At 37.8% G+C, this 22,505-nt stretch overlaps 1 protein-coding gene across 1 annotated transcript in view; it reads right to left on the bottom strand.

Moving 5' to 3' along the window:
* TTLL5 (tubulin tyrosine ligase like 5) overlaps positions 1–22,505 on the bottom strand; it is a 127,498-nt gene that overhangs the window by 2,036 nt on the left and 102,957 nt on the right. Inside the window, exons 31-32 of the mRNA XM_029283790.1 lie at positions 18,260–18,458; positions 4,224–4,447 (exon numbers count right to left, since the gene is read on the bottom strand). Coding sequence (XP_029139623.1) covers positions 4,224–4,447; positions 18,260–18,458 — 423 coding nt within the window. The remainder of the gene's footprint in view (positions 1–4,223; positions 4,448–18,259; positions 18,459–22,505) is intronic.

Here is a 22,505-nt window from a genome sequence, read left to right as displayed (position 1 = left end):
TTAAGCAAAGTGTCTGGGTCAAGAAATAGCCAACTTAATTTATCTTGGGTCTTTTTATTAGTTTTCTTTATTTCCTCAAACACATATTCCTTTTAATTTTCTTTTATCTGAATGGCTAGTTGTCTCAGATCATTTTTCTGTCATTCAGTTTTAGCCACATAGTACATCTGGGTTGTCCTTTGAAGATAAAAACTGTTCCTAACAAACTACCATGATTAAAATAACATTAGAAAGTGGCTGAAAAGCTATCAAATCCAACCAGCTGCTGCAAAGTTACAAATCAATCCATTCAGCAATCTCAACTTTTTACGATGAAAAAGGTGCCTTGCAGGAATTGTTTCACCTCATTTTGCACCAGATACGAACTATGCGTACACATACATATATAATTTGGAAACAGGAATACAATAGTGTTCTTTCACAGCTTCAATACGTCTGCATTAGAATGTCAACATGATTGACTTCAATCCCAAAGAAACATAAAAATCTATAGAAGTTCCTTTCATATGAAATGGAGAGAAACATCTAAACCACACCATTTTTAAGCCATGTCAATCATTTAAATCATCTAGTAATGTCTTCAATCCTAAACAATATCCAAATATAATCTCTAATATTTCCTATTTACACATATATGTTCTTCCACTTTGATAGACTTGGTTAACAGCAAAAAAAGAGATAACGAATCTGTTTTTAAAAGCTGTGAAATAAGAAATTTGTCTTACATATGAAATAAAGATTTTAATGCCATTTTTTTCTAATTTTTTTCTGAGCTATGAATCCTGTGTGATATTTAACTCTTAACATTGGTATCTCTTATAATTGTCATTAGACCTCCTCAAAATAACATGTCTACAATTGTCTTTATATATTCCAGTGATGGCGAACCTTTTAGAGACCAAGTGCCCAAACCGCAACCCCAAACCCACTTATGTATCGCAAAGTGCCAGGGCCGCATCAGCACTGTGGTGCCCTCAGGGGGGTGGGGGCAGGCGTGGCTACGGTGGTCATGGCAGACTGAGTGGGCGTGGCCAGGGTGGTGTGGCCACCTTGATGTTGCTCGTGGGGGGATGCCTGTGAGGGCTGGGCAGGATTGGGGGAGGTCCAGGGGGTCTCTGGTGGGTGGCGCATCCTGCGGGGTAAGGCAGGGGGTAGGGCGGGGGTGACATTGCTGCGGGGCAAGGCGAGGCAGGGGCAGCTGCTGCCTGACACCATCAGCCCCTGCACACAGAGGCCAGCGAGCACATGGGGGCGTGCTCTACCACCTCTACTAGAGCTTGCTAGCCAGTTGCTTCGGCTCCTTTGTGCTGGGTGAGGTTGGCGCTGACACTTTGGATTGCTAACAAAGAATTAAGGGAGAACTGGAATAGCTATTTCGAACTTTTTAGTTCTTTTCAACCAGACAATCTGTTTTATAGCTAGGAAATATAGAAGGACACATGAATCAATGAACCAGATCCCATAAAGAATTTTTATGGAATCAACCTCAGTTTTGTGGGAATATATTAGGAGCCCCTATTTCTATATATCTCACATGGAAATCACTATGTAATTCTATAAATGGCCAGGAGAGATTTGGAACCTGTACCAGATCCTGAAAAATAGCTCACAAAGTATGTCTAGAATGACTTCTGGTACCCTTTGATAATTAAACTATGTTCTGAAATTGTGTTCTTTGTTCTGAATAATTGTTTTTTTCCCAAAGTATCTTCCTTCTTCCCTCTTTTGTGCATTTTTGAAGCCAGGCTTTTTCCAGCTTTCCCACACTCTTACATGTCACAGAGTAGAAACCACAAAAACACAATTAAATAAAGTCTGTCCAGGGAGCTGCAAATCTATCTCAAGAAGATAAACATACTCTTTGCCAATATGTGAGTACAGCAACCCGGCATCTTCAAATATACATCTTATTGCTTAGCAAGCACAAGAACTCACTGAAATGCTTGTCACCTGAACTGACACATTCCTCTCCTAACAGGGGGGGGGGGAAATCACCTGTACATTGTCAATTTGATTGGAATGTCCACTTCCCAAAATTACCAAGTATTTATCAAATTTGTCAAAATATGTTGGTTAGCAGCCTAACTTATCTCAAAGATCATGATGGCTAAGACAATTTTAGCATAGCTGACCAGAAAGACTCCATTGATTTAAAACAAAATTTTACTGGTTGATAAGGTAGGCATAAATCCAGGATAGATGCCTCCCACTAAATATGTACATATAATGAGGCCAAAGATCTTCTGGCACTGGCTGGTGACCCCATTCTTTAACAGTGTGAATCAAGGAAAACAATATATTTAAGAAAGTGTTGAATGAGGGAAGTTGATTTCCCCCAGAAGGGGCTGGTATCATTCTGCATCAGCTAAAATATAAGGCCATAAATCAAATAAACTAATTTTGAAAAAAGCAGTATTTCAGTAAGGAAGGATACTTTTTTTAAAGGAAAAATACTTTTTTTTAACCAAAGATGGTAGCTTGAAATCCTAAAAATGATACAGTAATCCAGTGGGCAAAAATGAAACTGGTGAGTAAAAAACAGAAACAGTTGCAATATTCATCCTAACAATAGAATCCAGTTTTGTGTATTGTGAAAGACACTGCAGACTATAGTAAAGGTTCTGTAGTTAAAATAAATAGTTTAATTATGCCCTCTGGCTGCTCAGAGAATTTCTTATACAGGATTTCTTAATATTCTAAATAGGTATGATGAAGCAAGTTTGAGAAACCACAGTGAAAAAACATTCCTTATTATCAACCAAGTAATAAACATGCTTGGATAAAATTGATTTTGAGGGAATTAGTTGCCTGTAAGTATATTGGCACATCGGGACTGTACATGTTTTTGCAACTCTGAAGTATATATATTTTTCTTTCATAGAAAACAAAATTGACTTGCTTATAGGCGAGTAGGAACTTTTAATCTCTCTTCCCATGTCAATATTAACATCAGCTACTGCATTATAAGCACCCGGTTGCAAAGCATACTGTGAAGAAAACACATATATACAACTTCCATAAAGCTCATCTAATATCCTGGGTTTGAACTGATATTCTGATTGATACTTATCCATGAAGCACAAAGATCTCTTGTATTTGTCAAAATGTCAAAGTGTCAAGGAACTGATCAAATACTGGACTTGATGCAGATAATTCCAGATAACCCATCTGTACAACATTCTTAATATATTTAGCTACCACAAAACTAGCTATGCAGCTGGTACATACATTCCATACTTTTGTTGGTTTTTCAGCCACAAGAGGATTGATAGTAATATGGCATCTCCTATGTGGTACAACCAAAAATCTTTTTTGATGTTGTTTTTGTTGGGATAGCGAATGCCCTGTTAAACAACTGTTTGAAGTTATGACTGTGCTGAAAAAGTAACTTTATAACTGCTTCTCACACTTAGGATCGTTGCACTGTCCCCATGGTCATGTGATCAAAATTTGGGCACTTTGCAAATGGTGGATGTTAACAACTGTTGCAACATCCCATGATCATCATTTGCATGCTCAACTGCTGGCTTCCAACAAGAGGAGTGGCAGTAAAATTGCATGTCATGATCACATGATATCTCAATCACTGGGGTGATTCGCTTAAGACTGCAACAGAGGTGAGATTCTAAGTCTGTCACAATCACACATCTTGCTTAATGATTATATCACTTAGTGATGGAGTTGCTAGTCCCAATTGTGTGGTCATTAAGAGAAGACTACCTGTAGTAGAAAGGCACAAAACAACTGAATGTAAAAAAAAAAAAAGACAGATTCCACTTTAATAATCTTTTTTAAAAAAGGATAACAAATTTAACATGCAACTGAAGTAACTTAAAAGTTAAATAGGTACATACATTATTACATTAATAATTAAATACAACTATAATCAATCTTTCAGAAAGCAATTATTACAATATGTTAAGACCAAAGTTTAGAAATCTGCAAAGTACAAATGTACAATGTACAAAAATATCAAGCATTTATAAATTAATGTATCTCTTTTGTTGTAATATGCAGAGGTCATAAAAATCCACCATATTCAGGAAATAAACTATATTATCTATTGTTAAAATTATCTAGGACAAATCCCAGATCTAACTGGGTTCCTTAGTTCAGCGTAGAAACTTCCTTATATCTACAAGAAGAAATCAGGGACACTTGCAAGTTAACCTTTATTCATCTAAAATTTCAAGACTGCTTCTGATTGAGGAATACAAACTTACTTGGATATTCTCTGAGATGCTACTTTCCTGATATTGACTGGGGGCTTAGGGACCAAATGTGAAGATGCACTCTGGGATGACATCACTTTGTGCAGACCAGATGCATTCTGGACTTCAGAAATGGAATTTGATCCTCTGCGACTACAAGAACTAGATGACAAGGCTGTAGAACTGAGACTGGATGCAGAACTGATATTGGATGTTGGGAAGCTGGCAAACAAAGCCTAGTAAAAAAGGGAAAAAAAGAATTTATTTTTTTATGACTAATCGAACCGTTCATATGATTAGATTTCTGTTTCTGAAAATAATAAAACCATTGTTTTTGTACAATACTAATTTCACAGTTCTTTGTATAATGGAGAAATGGTTGAATGTGTAACCCTCCTGTTGTACATGCCTTGCTTAGCCCTGTGAGTGTTTCTGCAGACAGACAAGCAGCTCTATTGCCCAGTGGGAAGAGTCAACAAAGCAACTTTTAACAGCATAATTGTCAGAGGCTAAGGAAAGGTCAGAACTGTTTTTCTTGGGGGCAGCAGATATCCCAATTTTTTTTTTGTTTCTTTGTTTTGTTTTCTGGCTGCTATGTGCTCCAATCAGCATACAGGGACCAGGATCTAACACTGACCCAGTCTTGGATTCACCTTCAAAGAAAACTACCCTGCTGTGGGCCCTTATAACAGATGCTGAGGAGACAGGGGAAGCTACTTTGGGGGGGGGGGATAGCAATGATTAAAAGTTTTGATTACAGAGAAAAGATTGACCTCTCAGCAAAAACAAACTAAACTGAACTAAAAACCTTAATCAGGCATGAATCAGCTGTAATTTGAGATGGAAGACAAAGGAAATTCAGACAGATCTCCCTAGCAATAGTTTAAAATCCAAAAATCTGCACTGTTTTTCTAGGTGGAGAAAACCTAGAAAAACCAGAGAAATCAGAAACTTGTTGATGGCTGAAGTAATGCATTTTCTCACAGATGATACTGGGGTGACAATCCTGGATGACAAAAGAGGCATCTCAAGGTCAGCAAATATAAACTTCGTCTAGTATAAAAAAGTGCAATGAATGCATCTGAAGGAATCGCTGAGAGCTGTTGAATGTAGAGTGAGCCAAATAATATGTACACAGTAGCATGAGTTGTGTCGTATTCAATATAAACATTTCCAACAAACACTAGGATTTCTATAGGGCTATTTGTGTGGTTTTAAATTTCATTATTTCCCATGTGAAAAATATTCTAGGCCTTATTATTCAGATGTACTCTTTAGACACAGACTTAGAGATGGAACAAGATCTCAAGAGAACATATGATCTTACCAGCTAGAATGGATCAGTAAATGCTATTTGTGAATTATTAGAAGCTCAATACAATTTCAATGTATTTCAAGTCACAGAGAATACAGCCATTACTTTTATTTCAGATATTCAAATAATGTACTAGGGCATATATATATATTAAAATAGTGATAGTTTTCCATTGTACCAATGTTTCTGATTTGAAAACAGTCAAACTTTTCTCACATTGCATGAATCAAGATAACCACAATCAAAGCTTAAATTTACATAAAGACCAGGTATGTATTTATCTAATTTATGTGGCCGCCCATCTCCCAAGCAAGTAATTTTGGTTATGCAGAACTAAAACAATAAATATCTAATATCTTTGTCATTAACAAATATTATAACATTTAAAACAATAAAAACACTTAAAGCAAGAATAATAGACAAAGGGATGTTAATAGCAATATGGGCACCTCACTAGTTCACTCATCCCCTGCTGGTTTTACCAGGTCTTCAGGGACTTTTGGAAGCTTAGAAACAATGAAAGTATACTTACCTTGGGCAGGGCGGGGGAAAGATTCCACAACACAGGGCCACTGCAGAAAACGCCTACTGCCTAGGTGCCACCATATATAATTCCCTAGATGACTGACTCCATATGTCCATTCTGTTAAATCTGATAGATGAAATTGGGCAATGGTGGCCCCTCAAACAATCCAGTCCCATGTCAAGTAGGGCTTTAAGGTCAACACCAACACCTTGAATTGGACCTGGAAACAAACTGGTAACCAATCCAGCTTGTGCTGCAGACATGTAATGTGTGCTGTACAAAAATCAGATAACTGCTCACACCGCATCTTCCACCAGCTGAAGTTTCCAGATATTCCTCAAGGGCAGTCTAGAGTGTGGCCAAGGCATGAATGACCATGAGTAAGGCCGCTTGATCCAGGAACAAGTGCAATAGATGCATGATATACCACTTGTTTATCAAACAGGACTCATGAATCCTTGAGGACCTTCAGATTGCACACAGATTGTTTTGGACAGTGCAACCCCATCCAGCACCAGAAAGTTATAATCCTAGAACCAGAGGGCCCCCAAACCCCAAACCACTCACTCTTGCCAGGATTCGGCTGAAACCTGTTGTTTCCCATCCAGATACTCACAGCCCCCAGACACTGGGATAGGACATCTATAGAATGCTTAATTTGCCAGAAGCAAAGATGTACAGTCTGGTGTTATCAACATACTGATCTACCTCACTGCCTAGCAATGGATACGTTCACCCAGCAGTCCCATGTAGATGTTAAACAGAAGAGGGAAGAGCACCAATCCCTGCGTAACCCCAGAGTGGGGGCCAGGGGCAGAATCTTTCCTCCCCAATCACCATGGACTGGAATAGACTCCAGAAAAAGGAAGTGAACCAGAACAAACTCATGCCGCTCACCTCAATCCTCCACGTTGATCCAGAAGGATACCATGGTCGATGGCATCGAAAGCCACCAAGAGGTCAAGTAAGGCAAGGATCCCACCCAAGCCAGAGATCATTCAAAAGTATTACTAATGCTTTTGAAGTGAGAAATGAAAACTGCAATGAAAAAGGTAGAAATTCCCTACCTTCTTGACAAAATAGAAAGAGGATGATCTATGTACACTGTAATATATAAATAACTGGGAAATGGTGTGGGAAAGATAGGATAAAAATCTAATTAATAGAAATATAAATTTAGTATGTATTACGAGCCCTGTGTGTAAAACATTAAGTATTTCAAGAATTTGGCAACCAGATAACAAGTATGGAGCATCATCCTATTTCTTTCATCATGGTTAAACATTTACCATTTATCATTTGTTATTAAGCATTTATCATTTGAATAGTTCTTTGCTGTGTGCATCTAGGTTTGAAACAGGAAGTCATATAGATATTAGGCCGAATCAGACAATTCGTTTCTTTACTGTTTTCTAACAAATCATCTTAGATCAATGAAATCAGGCCAATACATTTGAGTGAGCCATGGCCACATTTTTCTACAGTTTCACTTAGTCAAAGACTGCTTAAGGGAGGGAAGAAAGGCCTAGCAAATTATTGTTAGGCAAATTAAATCAACTTACTAAACCTGGCAACAGGATCTGTAGTCTTTTTTTAAAAAAATGTTTCTTTATTTGTGTTGAAGAAATTGTTTTCTTGAAGAATAATTGATACTAGGTTGAAAATAGTGCTATGGGACTGTTTAACAGCACCTATGTTAGCTACAAATTACCACACATACATATTGCATTTCAAAGCCAGAACAAACCCTGCTTATACTCAGAAACATTCACAAAATTGCATGTGTGTATGTATACCAATTTTCTGAAATATGACCAAATGATTAATCTAATTTAATAGTTTGGCCAGCAACAGCCACCTTCTCCCACACACTCTTGAGCAAGAAATCTTTAAAATGTCTGTTAGAATAGATAAATATTAGGAAATCATTGCAGTTTGCACAATGTTGGTTCTGTGACTTATTCAAACCACAATTTATACAAATAACAGCTCATAATACGCTGTACATGGCACCATTCAATATAATGAAATATCAAAAAATCAAATCAAATCAAATCAAAAATTAACAACAACCCACTAGCATTCAGGCAGCAGGAAAAGAACTAAAAATCTCATTTCCTATCATCATGTGAACGAAAACATAATTGTCTGCGTATTCCAAAGCCAAAAACCATGTACAGGATTTTGATTCTCCTGCTAAAGAAAAGTCTCCAGTCTTTGTCACCTCAACTCATTTTGCAAAGATAACTCAATATTCATTTTGAAGTAGACAGAACAAGTTACAAATTGTTTGAACTTTGCAATAACTCTATGGAAATAACTGGAATTATTATTTGAGGAAGAAAGTTAGCATCTTATCCTAGAAGACCTAAACAGATCACAATCCGTGTCTTTGACCTTCACCTTACAAAACTCCCCTTTTATGTTGTAAACATTTGATTGAGAGTGTTCTCCTTTGAGAGTTCCTGTTCAGCAATAAAAGCTAATAAATATTCTGATGCTTCAAGATTTTGGTGGTCGGTTTGAAGGAGGGCTAAGTAATCTGGGGGCCAGTCAGTGAAGGATTTTCTCAATTAAGGTTCTCACTGTCCTAGCCAATATGATTAATGGCTGGATACAGCAGGCTCTGTAGTTCAGTAATATCGAGAGCCCTTCTTCCTCATTCCTGTTTTAAAGGAAGTGGTAGAGATCAAATGCTGAGAACTTGGAACTGGATGAGAGAGATCTGGCTCAGTGTTTATAGTTTCTTGTACAATTGTAGCTTCCTCTGTATCTGTGGTTTTCTTTTCTTTTGTTGTTAAGGGAGAGCCTCAGATACAGATAGTCCTCGACTTACAACAGTACATTTAGTGAACATTCAATATTACAACAGCACTGAACAACGTGGTTTATGACTGTTTTCACACTAACGACCATTGCAACATCTCCATGGTCATGTGATCAAAACTCAAATGCTTGGCAACTGGTTCATATTTATGACGGTTACATGTCGGAGTCATGTGCGACCTTCTGATGAGCAAAGTGAATGGGGAAGCCAGGTTCACTTAACAACCATGTTACTAACTTAGCAGCTGCAGTGATTCACTTGATAACTGTGGTAAGAAAGGTCATAAAATGGGGCAAAATTCACTTAACAACTGTCTCACTTAGCAACAGAAATGTTGGGCTCAATTGTGCTCATAAGTCGAGGATTACCTGTATCTGTCAAAATTCATTCTTCATCTCTCTCACTTCCCCATAAAGACAGTAATTATTGGGCCATCACCCTAAATGGATCAGTGTGGAGCTAGGTTCCTAATAGCACAGTGGTTCTCAACCTTTTTAATGCCGCGACCCCCAACCAGTCGTAAGTCGAGGACTAAACTGGTCGTAAGTCGAGGACTAAACCGGTCATAAGTCGAGGACTAAACCGGTCGTAAGTCGAGGACTACCCAACCGGTCGTAAGTCGAGGACTTTCCCTGCCCAGGAGCGCCGCGCATGCGTGGTTCCGCCCCCTGCGCCGGCCGAGGCGTAGCTGGCAAGCGGCAGAGACTGAGCAGGCCGACCACCAGCTGGCCCAGCTCAAGGGAGGTAAGGCACCCGCCGGAAAAGGGGAAAAAAATGGCGGACAGCCTTGCTTGGCGACCCCCGTGAAATGGTCGATCGACCCCAAATGGGGTCGCGACCCATAGGTTGAGAACCGCTGTAATAGCAGAACAAGCATGTAAGCTGCTATGTTCTAAACAGAAAGCCAAATTCTTCCTCCTAAAGGCTAGATTCTTCTCTTTATGACTGAATCTTTTCTGAAGCTTCAAAGCAGTTGCAGGCATCTACAAAAACCTCCTCCATGTTAGATCATGCTAGCAGTTATGTTTTGTTTAGAAACATGTTTCTCTTCTTCTCTCCAACCAGAGAGAGAATTGATCAATGTGGCTCATCCAGCATCTAACAAATACATTTGAGCCAGGATACCAGAAGGTGGCAAGGAACAGTCTACCTTCTTTCAATTATTTGGGGGGAAAGAGGGTTGTGTTGATGCTTTTCAATTCCATCTCTAAGTCTCAGTAATGTTGAAATTCCACTCAGGTTTTCTCAAGAGAGATCAGCAAAATAATAATTTGTTCATCAGTTGTAATGGGGAAAAATATGAAAGGACACAAAATTTAGAACATTTTAGTGTATAAAAATATATCTGTATATGATAAAAGACATATAGAATATACATTGTTCAAGAAAATGCAAAAATATACATATATCTCTAGGTATTTTTTTCTCTAGTAAAACTAGAAAACATTATCTACTATATTTGAATGAAAGGAGAATCAAGATGATAAAATATTTCTTTATAGACTGCTTATTTTAGTATCAGTTGATTGTAAAGATCACCACCAATTTAAATTATTTTGGAAGGAAATTGGAGAAAAGATTAATAGTGATTGGACAGTAATTGGAAGGTATTAGAAGGTACCGTTTCCTCATACACGTTCTTGACCAATGTACAGCACAGCATGCTGTATCAGATAAATATTTTTTGTCTTAGTGAGGAGATTCTTCTAACTAACACTATCATCCTGCCTAATAACATGGACTCTATATGCTTTGATTGACAACTTCTACTTAATTATCTTTGTTTTTAGAATGCTGTGCATTGTATCTTTAATTAAATCTCTATTGGAGATTTGTATCCAGTCTCTCAAGCTTGGATCTCTCAAGTTGCTTTGAACACAATCACACATTTTATGTGGCGCCCCACTTGGTCCTTATTAGAAGTATCATTAGGGTTTAATAGGCAAGTGTGCCGAATACAGAACAATAAGCTTAATGAGTCATGCCCTGAAAATATTCCTGAGAATAATTCACACAAGAATATACAACATGATTGAAGAGCGTCTAGGTAACACACAATTTGGTTTCAGAAACAATCTTGGTACACGAGATGCACTATTCAGCATTCAAGTTCTTGTACAGTGTTGTAGAAATGTCAATCACAGTGTTTACATGTGCTTCATTGATTTTGAAAAAGCTTTTGATAAAATAAGATAACGCAAACTATTAGAAATCCTGAAACAAGGGGGACTAGATGACAAAGATATCCAAATAATAAAGAATCTGTATTGGCATCAGGTAGCAAATGTGAGACTAGGCCAAAAATACTCAGCTGATGCAGAAATAAGAAGAGGGGTCAGACAGGGATGTATTCTGTCTCCACTGTTGTTCAATATCTACTCTGAGTCAATCTTCAACGAGGCACTAGACAACATCGATCCTGGCATCAAAGTAAACGGTGTTTGGATCAACAAGATATGCTGATGATACAGTTCTGCTTGCCAGTAAACATGAAGACCTTCAGCTCTTCATCAAGAGTCACAGAAATATCTGAAAATACGGCTTGAAGCTTAACACCTCAAAAACCAAGATCATGGTCGTCAGCAAACAACCCGTTAATTTACCACCAATAAATTCAGAAGGAATACCACTAGAAAAAGTTGAAAGAATCACGCACCTCGGTTCTAATTTACATGAAAGCTGGGACATGACCACTGAAGTAAAGACAAGGATAGAGAAAGCTGAAACAGCATTCTTCAAAATGAAAAAGGTCTTCTGCAGTCAGACATAAGCCTAAAACTGAAAATCAGGCTTGTCAGATGCTATATTTTTTCTATCCTGCTCTATGGAGAAGAGAGTTGGTCTCTGACAGAAGGCCACCTGAAGAGACTAGAAGCATTTGAAATGTGGATTTACAGGCGTATAAGCTGGGTTGACAAGATCAGAAATGAGGAGGTGATAAGCCGCTTGGGAAAGCAAAGGGAAATCATCAAAACAATTAAAAAATGAAAATTAGAATATTTCGGACATGTGATGTGACACCCAGAAAAATACGGCATACTCCATTTAATCCTCCAGGGAAAGATTGAAAGCAAACGAGGTCCAGGCAGAAGAAGAACATCATGGCTTCAAAATCTAAGGGACTGGTTTGGACAAAACTCAGCAGCACTTTTTCGTGCGGCTGCTGATAAAAACCGGATCGCCAACATGATCGTCAACATCCGATAACGGATATGGCACAACAAGAAGAAGAACAACAAATAACATAATAAGACTAGTAAATGTATATCTTCACTATCAGTGAAAATACAGCCTCTAGATTCATAAAGAAAAAATAGCATAACAGATCTAATACAAGAAAAATAATCTCCCAAGGAGATTTTTGCTCCCAAGAAGAAGGAAAAAAAAACACTTCTCCACTTTTTATTCAGAGGGAAGGATCACCATCCAATGTTCCAAAGTTTCAAACTTCCAAAGATTCAAGCACTTCAGTATTTATATACAGTATGTCTGGAATTGCCTGTGTACATGTTTATTTCTTTGCACTAATACAATCCTGAGAGGATCTGACAATTTGTTAGATTTTTAGTGCATGTAGAAAATTATCTCAACTTTCTCATTTGTAGGTCTGCATGGACTACCATTCCCAGAACTTCCAATCAGCAAGGCCAATAAATTTTCAAAGGCAGCAGACTATATAAAGCTAATGAGTAATTCAGTCAATAAAGAAGTAAAAATTAAGGATTTCAGGATTAACAATCTAGAATTACAATCCTAAAGATCTACCTTCAAATGCCAAATATTGAATCAATTATCATTTTCATACAAAACATATGCTCTAAAATTGAGTTAAACATCTTTCTGTATAGCAAGCTGTATCTTAAATGCTTTAAAAACCAAAACTCTGGGACAGGCATAATACACAGTCCCTTTTCTTGGCAAAAGATATGTAAAAAAAAAACCTGAGCAGAAAAACCATGATTTTAAAGGCTTATTAACAAAGCAATCCAGATTCCCCTTTGCCCAGATAACCTCAGAGAGAGCAAGTTCTTCCTGCTTCAAGAATGTAAATCAACAATTCTTATGAATACTATCTATCTCAGATTACATGCAAAAATTATTAAGATGTATGTCATACACACTATACAGATACTCTTTGAAGATCACTGATTCATGAAGAAAAAAGAAGCAAGAAAATAAACAGAAAGAAGACTCAAACTGAAGAACAGAGGGAACCAGAAGTTCCTAAACTATGAACCACAGAAGCCAGATCCAATTCCTTCTTCTCAGCTGTTACACTAAAAATATATTTAATACATTCCTGGCATGACTTTTGTATGTGGCCTACAAAAGTAATTTCCAAAGAAAGTTATAGCAGAGTGAGACAAAGACAAAAGAACCTGAAAATAAAGAACCAAAGACAGTGAAACAAAAGGGATAGGCAAAAAATAAGGACAGTATATAAAAAGCTTGCTGTATACAGTACCAGAGTAATCAAGAATATTAACTATTTTAAAACAGTTGTTATTAACAATTAAATCATGACCGTATTATTTATTCTAATAGCTCAGAACCCTCTCTTTTAATTGAAATAGACAATAATGAGAAACAAAACATGTGGGAGGGGATGGTCCCACTTGTCTTGAAGGAGATGGCTGTTTGCCCCCTCTTTCAGAGAACACTGCTAGACCCAGTGGATCTGGACAATTTTCAGGTTGCCAATGATACCCAGTTTATATCTGCATGCTGGACTAACCAAACAATTCTGCCAAGGTCCATTCACCATGCCTGGAGGCTGTGAAGGCCTTGATGGGGAGGAGCAGGCTTCAGAAAATCCAGGCAAGACTAAGTACTTGTGGGTTTTAAGCCCCACTCCCACTTTAGGAGATTCCACCTTTAAGCGCACTTGGGGATGCACTTCCCCAATCAGAATTAGTGTACACTTTGGCAGACTTCCTGGACCCATGGTTCCTACTCTTCCTGGATGCATGACCTGCGGGGTTTTTTTTCTACAGGTTCAACTTCTGCACCAATTGTACATTTTTCTGCACCAGCAGGCCTTGTTCATGGTGACTCATGTCTTAAGTCACCTCCCAATTCTACATGAAAACATTTGTTTTATACTTAATATTTAAGTGGTATTTCAAGAAGAAATCATACGTTTAAAATGAGGAAGGTCCATAAGCATAACTATTTAGATAAGCACCATGCTTAATTTCCTAAGAAGACTTGTCATAGACTATTTTTCTAATAGGAACAAGAGTACCCTATTATTCAAATGACCAATTAATTCACTGTAAAATAATACTTCATTTTATGTGTGTGTTGTGTGTATGTGTGTGTTGTTTTAATTATACACATCTAAATTAGCATCTATTATTTTCAAATGCAAAACTGTTCCTGAATTGAAAATCCACGCTAATTAATAGCATGCAAGAAAAAATAGCATGAAAGTCTGAATAGGAGTTGCTTACAAACTGTTCTGTAAGCATTCACTCACATAGGAATTGCCATTATTATAGTCCAAGGAACTGAGATCAATACACAGCTGTGTGGCCTAAGGTACCAGAGCATAGGAGGAGCAGGAGAAGACTCAAATTCTGTCCTTGTTCAAACATATTATGGATAAGACTGTTAAATCTATTCTAGTTCATTTAAATGCAGAGATAACACACCGAAAACAAAATACATATTGTCAAGACAATGTTTTTTGTTGTTGCAACATTTGGCTCTGAAAGACTGAAGAAGAAGAAAAACTGATGTCTTTGAATTGAAGTGCTAACAAAAACTGTTGAGGGAACCTTAGAACCCAAGAACAAATCCCTCAATGCTAGAAGAAGAAAAACCAGGCAACTCATTGGAAGCCCTGATGATGACGTTATAGCTCAGGGGTAGGCAACCTTGGCTCTTTTATGACTCGTGGACTTCAACTCCCAGAATTCCTGAGCCAGCATGGCTGGCTCAGGAATTCTGGGAGTTGAAGTCCACGAGTCATAAAAGAGCCAAGGTTGCCTACCCCTGCTATAGCTGAAATAGTTTGGACACATAACATTTGAGAAGGCAAGAGTCACTGAAGACTACCCTGATCTTGGAAAAATGGAAGGAAATTGAAAAAGGCCGATAGAAGATGAGATGGCTAGAGTTTACTACTTATGGCACAAACACGAGCTTTTAAGAACTCAAGAGAAGCAGTGGTTGACAAACAATCCTGTCAAAATTTATTTATTTAATTAAAACATTTATATAGCTGCCCATCTTAGAACCAACTCTGGGCATATCCTAATCAAAAGTTAAAGCCGCATTAAAAACCATTGTACTATAAAAACATAAAAACCATTCAACTATAAAAAATAAATACAATAAAAAGAAAAACCTGGCACTAAATCAACCTTTTGATGTGCAGTCACCTAATCTTATCCAGCCCTTGAGGGAGCAGGGAGAAAGCTTTAAGGAAGGCTAGGAGTATAGAGGCCTGCTGAACTTCAGGGGATGAGTGTTCGATAGGGTATAGGGCTGCCACAGAAAAGGCATGCTTCCTAGCTCCCATCAATGGCAATATTTAATAATAATAATAATAATAANACTGTCAGGAAGTTTCTCCTTAGTTCTAGGTTGCTTCTCTCCTTGATTAGTTTCCATCCGTTGCTTCTTGTCCTGCCTTCAGGAGCCTTGGAAAATAGCTTGACTCCCTCTTCTTTGTGGCAGCCCCTGAGATATTGGAATACTGCTATCATGTCCCCCCTCGTCCTTCTCTTCATTAAACTAGACATACCCAATTCCATCAGCCTTTCCTTATATTTCCTTATTTGATGGGAGCTAAGGGAAGGAACCAGGAGTGTACCAACCCTATCTGATCTGGTAGGGCAGAAGTCTTTAGGGAAAGGATATCCCACAGATAACCTGGCCCCTGTGCAGCAGATGAAGAAGACCTGGTATTGACTGAATGAATAGGAAAACTTACACAAATTAGTTAGGTAGAGATTTGTTTCTTATTCCCTAAGGATAATAGGAAATATAACAGTAAACTTGCTGATTATTGAGGGCAGGAATATCCGGTTATAATCCTGTTGTTGTTGTTTTTTACATTTAAATCATTTCAATCTTTTATTACTCCAGGCAAAGAGAGAGCGTCTGCATTAAAGCCCCTTTTCTTTAATAATGGAAACTTCAGTATTTCCTGAGCCTGAGATGTGGCAATGATCTTTATAAGTCTGCCACAGAACGTCTGTGCTCAGAGGGACTGGAAGAGGGAGTGGAGGAGATGCAAACAGAAGCTTAACAAAGGATCACTTGAAGAGAAACTCCTGAGTAATGGCTTTGCCCCAAGCCAAGAACAACATCATCTCCATGTCAGCAATTAAAAGAGCCAGGCATCATGGCCCCCTTCACACAAGTTAACTTACAAGGTTAGCCAAGCAGAGTCCCCTTGCACAGACATTAAAAACATGCCTAGTATTTCTTCTTCACTAAAAGTTGGAAAGAGCTGAAAATGAAGGGAGAAGCTATATGAGCAGACCTCCTAGCCATTGTCAATCTATTGGAGGTTTCTTTTTTTCCCCTTAGCAGTTTTCTGTCCAAAATGTTTTAGGAAACCACAACAGGAGTTAATTTTTGGCTTTCTTCTGTTCCTAATGCTCACAGTTTGGGGTAAAAGATTTTTGAAAACATAAAGCTAAGAAAGTATGCTAGAAAAACCATACATTTGCACAATAGATTCAAGTATGATATCATAAAGAACAAAGCAATTATTGTGCCATATTTGCTACATGGAAATAAATTGTGCGGTGTTAGGCTTTAGGTAAAGTTACTATTTATTACAGCAGGGCTAACTAATATGAAGGGTAATGTTCATTATTCTAGGTACAATGAAAAAAACATGCTAGTAAAATACTTAGTATATTTAGTAATATATTTTCCAAGCTTTTAAGTTATTAAAACTAAACTAATAAATGAAAGCAATTAGACAGACTGCAAATATTTTGGGGAGAAAACCTATTTTTATAATAGTGATTAAGGTGTTGGATTAGGAATCAAGAGATCCAGGATCCAGTCTGCCTTTAACAAAGAAGCCCACTAGATGACTTTGGACTAGTCATGCTCTATCAGCCCAGCCTACCACACAGGGTTGCTTGTATAGGGAAAAATAGGAAGAGTGAATACTCTCTTAAGCTTCTGAATGAAATGCAGGATATAAATTCTAATAAATATAAACCAAAGAAAAAAGAAATTTGGCACTATAGGATACAAAATCCAATGCATTGATCAGTACAAAAATCTACAGAAACCCTAGTTTTGTTATTTTAACTTTCAAAACTGATCTGATTAGAAATAGAACATTAACCGGTAATTTAAATTTCTGTACAGAACTATTTGTCCCTACTGCCTTCTGTTACTTCTTGACTTCTTGCGCAACCTAGATACTGTTAAGCTTGCTTTCTCTCTTTCCCCACTCTTTGTTTATGTGCTGATATAAGAATACAAGAAGCTTTCAATTTGTAAGAATTTGTGGTTGCAAAATTACTATGCAAATCAAAATACAGGTAATCCTTGCTTAACGACCACTCATTCAGTGACCATTTGAAGCTACAATGATGTTGTAAAAGGAGACTTACAATTGGTCCACAAAGTTCCAGCCATCACAGCACCCTTGCTGTTATGACATTGCCATCTGGATACTTGGCACTTGATGGTTGCTGAATCACAGTCAGATGACCATTATTTGGTCACCTGATGGTGCAGGTCCAATGCTAGGGGTCCAATCCTCACTAGCTCAAGGTTGACTCAGCTTTCCATCCTTCCAAGGTCAGTAAAATGAGGACCCAGATCATTAGGGGCAATATGCTGACATTGTAAACTGCTCAGAGAGCACTATAAAGCGCTATGGAGTGATATATAAATCTTAGTGCTATTACTACTGCCATTTGTGACCTTCCCTACCAGCTTTCTATAAGCAAAATTAATGGGGACACCAGCAGGCAAGGTCACAAGTCGCTCCAGTAAGTCGCTTGCACCCCTCTCCCACCCTGGCCCCACCATATTCATGTCACGCCTTGCAACCCATTACACACTCTTCCCTATTAAACAACAGTACTCCTAGCTCTGCTATGCTTGCACTGCCCGCCATACTTTTTCTGCCTTCTGGCAAGTTACAAACCACATGGGATTAGCTTAACAACCCCCGATCCTCACTTTACCACTGCATTGCTTAGTGCTGGAAGTTCCAGTCCCAAGTACCATGGTTACTACTTATATATCTAAGCAAACTTCCATGATTTGTAAAAAAAAAAAAAAAAAAAAATACCCCAGATTTTAATTTTTACCATATTTGGCTCAACTCCGTATGGGTTTTTTTTCCCCTATATATTTTCCCAATAATATGTAGCCTCATGCATCTTAGTCACCTGATGCCGTGCTCGGCTGTGGTCCAAAAGTTGCCGTGACTGAAGCTTCTGTTGTTGGAGCTGCTGCAAGGCAAAATGGAGCTGATAGCTGCCGAGGCTTGGCGGGGTCTTGGGATGCACTGGTTGGCTTCCTATCAACTTACTATGTATGCTGTTCTCTGTATCCCCTTCCCAGGCAAAACTGTCAGATTGTAGCGTCCTGCAATGAAAACAGTTTCACTTAAATGTTTACAGTGACAGTGTAATGTCTGAATACAAAGAAACAGTATGCCCAATTCTCTTTTTTTCTTGCTGTGGACTTTCAATGTTTTTACAACGGTCTGGATGTTGTTTTTTCTTATGTCGGAAGTGGTATACGACGATTAGTTTCTTTTTTATACAATATACCCCATATGGTACTTTGGAGAATCCATTCCTCTAAAAACACGAATCGTACGTAAGGACAAGAAATCCCTGTATCCTTTATTGAGTAATGAAACCTTTATGTTGGAGACTTTGAATCAGGAGGCAGAGTCTACTGCAGCTTTGTTTGTAGTTTAGCTTTGTTTATTAGGGATCATTACCAAGGAAGTTTAATTTCTGAATTGTATAATTTCTTGTTAGCAACTGAATATCTAGTAGGATTTGACAGTGTATCAAATTTTGATATACACCCAAAACCTGCCCCTCAATACCTGGAAAAAGTTCAGAAACCTATGAATAAGTGTCAGTGGAGATTCTCAATCATCCAGGTCGTGATTGTCCCAAAGGTGCTTTTCCAAAAGGCAACTGGAATTTCTTGGTTTTTCCTTTGAAAATGTTTCACTTTTCATCCACGATTACTTATTAGGAATAAGTAATAACATTAGCTACCACAATTTATATGATGGAAGAACATATGCTAAAAATGTATTGTATTCCAGGAGGTTTCAAGAACAAGATGAGATTATCCAACAAATGTCTGTTGGATAATCTCAAAATAGATTTGCAGGTACAGAAACTGTTCTGATTCCTGGATTGTAAATTTACTCAGCCATGCTTTAATATTCCATATTCCTGCCAGATGGTCTACCCTGATTCCTGTTTGTCTTCTGTGGCTTAGAATATACAGGCCTATTATTGTAGAAATCATTATATTATCCCTGACCTTGTAATATAGTTTTGCTGAAGAAGTATTTCTGCAGACAAATACACATTGATTCTTCTAGAATGTCTGAAATAGGCATTTTTATAATTCAAACCAATTGATGCTTCCTTTGTTTGTTTTAGCTATTCCATGTGCCCAAAGTAATCATCTTGAACATGCCTGTCCAATAGTTTGGATCATCTCAAGGATAACCTAGAGTGACCTTCTTGGCAACTGTTTCTCTTCCAACCATTATATTAACTGCTCTTGATTAATTTGGGGATATGTTATTCAACTTGCAAGGCTACCATGCAATTGTCTTAAATAGTAGAAGGACATACTGTACCTGTATTAAATCAGTATCAAGATATGATGTCCAACATGCTAAAACATTAATCTAATCAGCTTCCCCCAAAGAATCTGTTCCACAGTTGTGAAAAGACATGGAATATGACAGTGCTTAATGTAAAATACCCTAAAGAGCCATTTTTTGTTTGGAAATTACTGGAGGTTTTCCCCCCAAAACTGCATATGAAAAATCCGTAAATATTCTCCTAAATCAAATGGGGTTGTACACCATCTTGGCTCTTGATCATGGCTCTAGAACAAATCAAGAGGTTGTCCAGGCATAGAAAAAAAAAGAGTTTATCCTCAAGCAATGAATGTGATCAGAATTTTGATGAACATCCCAAAGCTCAACATGAGCCCAAAAGAAAAATCTATGTGAATCAGCTAAACTCTGTGGAAAGAAGAGGTAAATGAATGAGGCAAAGGATGCTAGTTGGTCTTGTGATTTTAATAGCTGATATTTTGGACTGGAAGTGCTTCTTCCTGAAAATCTTTTTATAAACCTATTTAAAAATATCCAGTTTTGCACAAATCTAAAGCACCCATGTTTCCTGCACAAAATAGAACTTATAACCCGAAGTTCCCCAAAGCGTAAAAGTTGAACAAGTTGGAATAAGTTGTTATATCAAGTTATATATCCGTGTTTTTTTAAGTAACAGTATTCTGCCAGGCATGACACTGGCATTAGTTTGGAACTTATTTTTATTTATTGTTGCAAAATAAATTACAATACATTCCCCCCCTCTCTCACACACACACACACCACAAACGCACACCATGCAAAAGCATTGAAATTCAAAAGCATTTTTAATATTTAGATATGGATCATATGAATATATTAGGATGCATAGTATATGCTAACAAGTAAAAAAGAGAACAGGAAAGAACAAAGAAGTGCGTATGTAGGTATCCAGGTTATGAGGCTTCAGAAACCTAAACTTGAGTTTGTCTCATTCATTATACTAGCATTAACATTTTTTCAGAAAAAAAGTTCTTCAAATAAGCAAAAATCTTTTCTAAAGACAAAACCAGTACAACCTTGCTCTCTGGAGAGGGAGTCCAGCTGTGAAATACAATGCTATACATCAGTGGAAGTTTCACTGTATTGCTTTGAAGTTTGACTTCATGAGCCTTGCAGTGGTATTACATTCTTCTAGAGCAAGCACATTTGTTCAGTGCAAAACAGGTGGTAGATTGACAGATCTCGCATATGAAGCTGATCATAAGACTTAATAGTTCCTGGAATGCAATCCAATTTTAAAAAATGTGATTCCTTCTCTTGCCTGTGTACTGTGTACTGTTGTCCTTTTTTTTTTTTGCTGTTATACTTTTTATTTTTGCTTTTTAAAAATATTTTCACAGTAGATATTTGTTTTCTAAAAGCCAATGGATAAAATTAGCATTAAGACTTCTAATACTAACATTAATATCAACATGGTTCTCCCATTGGCCCTTGTCTTAATGTTCTGTCCATCCCCAAGTCTATCAAAACACAGATCGCACAGGAAAATTTTGTTCACCGTAATGTCCTCCCCTCCCTTCTCTTGAAAGAAGGTTGTACAGCATACAAAAGAGCTGTGGCTATAGGTAGTCCTCAATCTATAACTGTTCGTTTAGTGACCGTTCAAAGTTACAACAGCCCTGGAAAAAGTGACTTATGACCATTTTTCATATTTAAGCCTCTGTAGCATCCCCATGACTCAGATGCTTGGCAACTGGTTCCTACTTATGACCGTTGCTGTTTCACAAGGTCAAACTTTTGACAAGCAAAATCAATGGGAGAGCCAGGTTCACTTAACAACCGTGCTACTAACTTATCAATTGCAGTGATTCACTTAACAACTGTCGTAAAATGGTGCAAAACTCACTTAACAAATGTCTCATTTAACAACATAAATTTTGAGCTCAATTGTGATCCTAAGCTGAGGACTACTGTACTTGCAGTGACATGGAAATTGAAACTGTGAGTCTTATGTTGCTGTATTCCCTTTTTTTATAGAGAACTATGTGATAGGTAAACTTCCCCTATATATATATATATATATATAACAGTATACAGGCAGGCTGGAAGCTGATTACTGCACTCTTATTGCTAGTTGACCAGTGGTAGGAATTTCAGGCAATATAGCCCATTTTTGTGTCAGAGCTATGATTAAACGTACACAACCCTCTCAAGTGAGGTGATGCTGAGCCTTAACTGGGGTTCCATAACTCAGTATATTTTCTCTTTCTTTTTTTCTCTCTTTCCTCCCCCCCTTTTTTCTTCTTTCCATTCAAATATACACATATCATTCCATGTTTTACTTTGCTATTGTTAATAATAATTTCCATTTGTCAATTACAAAAGACCACACTGCTTGGATTCATATAAATACTACATATATTCCAAAATTCTAGGTTCTTGGGAAGAACATGGGAAGTGCAGATGAAGGCCAGCACCAGCTAAAGAATTAGCAGCTGTTGATTTCACATAATTGTGTATATAATAATTTATTAAATTTATATGTCACTCAACTCCCGGAGACTGGAAGATTAACAATTGTGCAAACACAGAGAATACCTAAAACATAAAAATAGCACAAGACAAAGGGATAAGGATCCTGGGGAGGCTGAATGCAACCACATGTTTACTGGATCCGTGCCCCTCCTGGCTGGTACTGGCGGCTCGGGAGGGTACACGAGCCTGGCTCCAGGGAATTGTAAACGCTTCTTTGTGGGAGGGTGCCTTCCCCGCGGCCTTAAAGGAGGCGGTGGTGAGGCCCCTCCTTAAGAAGCCCTCCCTGGACCCAGATG

The sequence above is a fragment of the Protobothrops mucrosquamatus genome, unplaced genomic scaffold (assembly GCF_001527695.2).
Source record: "Protobothrops mucrosquamatus isolate PMUCROS unplaced genomic scaffold, P.Mucros_1.0 scaffold231, whole genome shotgun sequence".
NCBI lineage: Eukaryota > Metazoa > Chordata > Lepidosauria > Squamata > Viperidae > Protobothrops > Protobothrops mucrosquamatus.
This window is presented reverse-complemented; position numbering and strand designations above follow the sequence as displayed.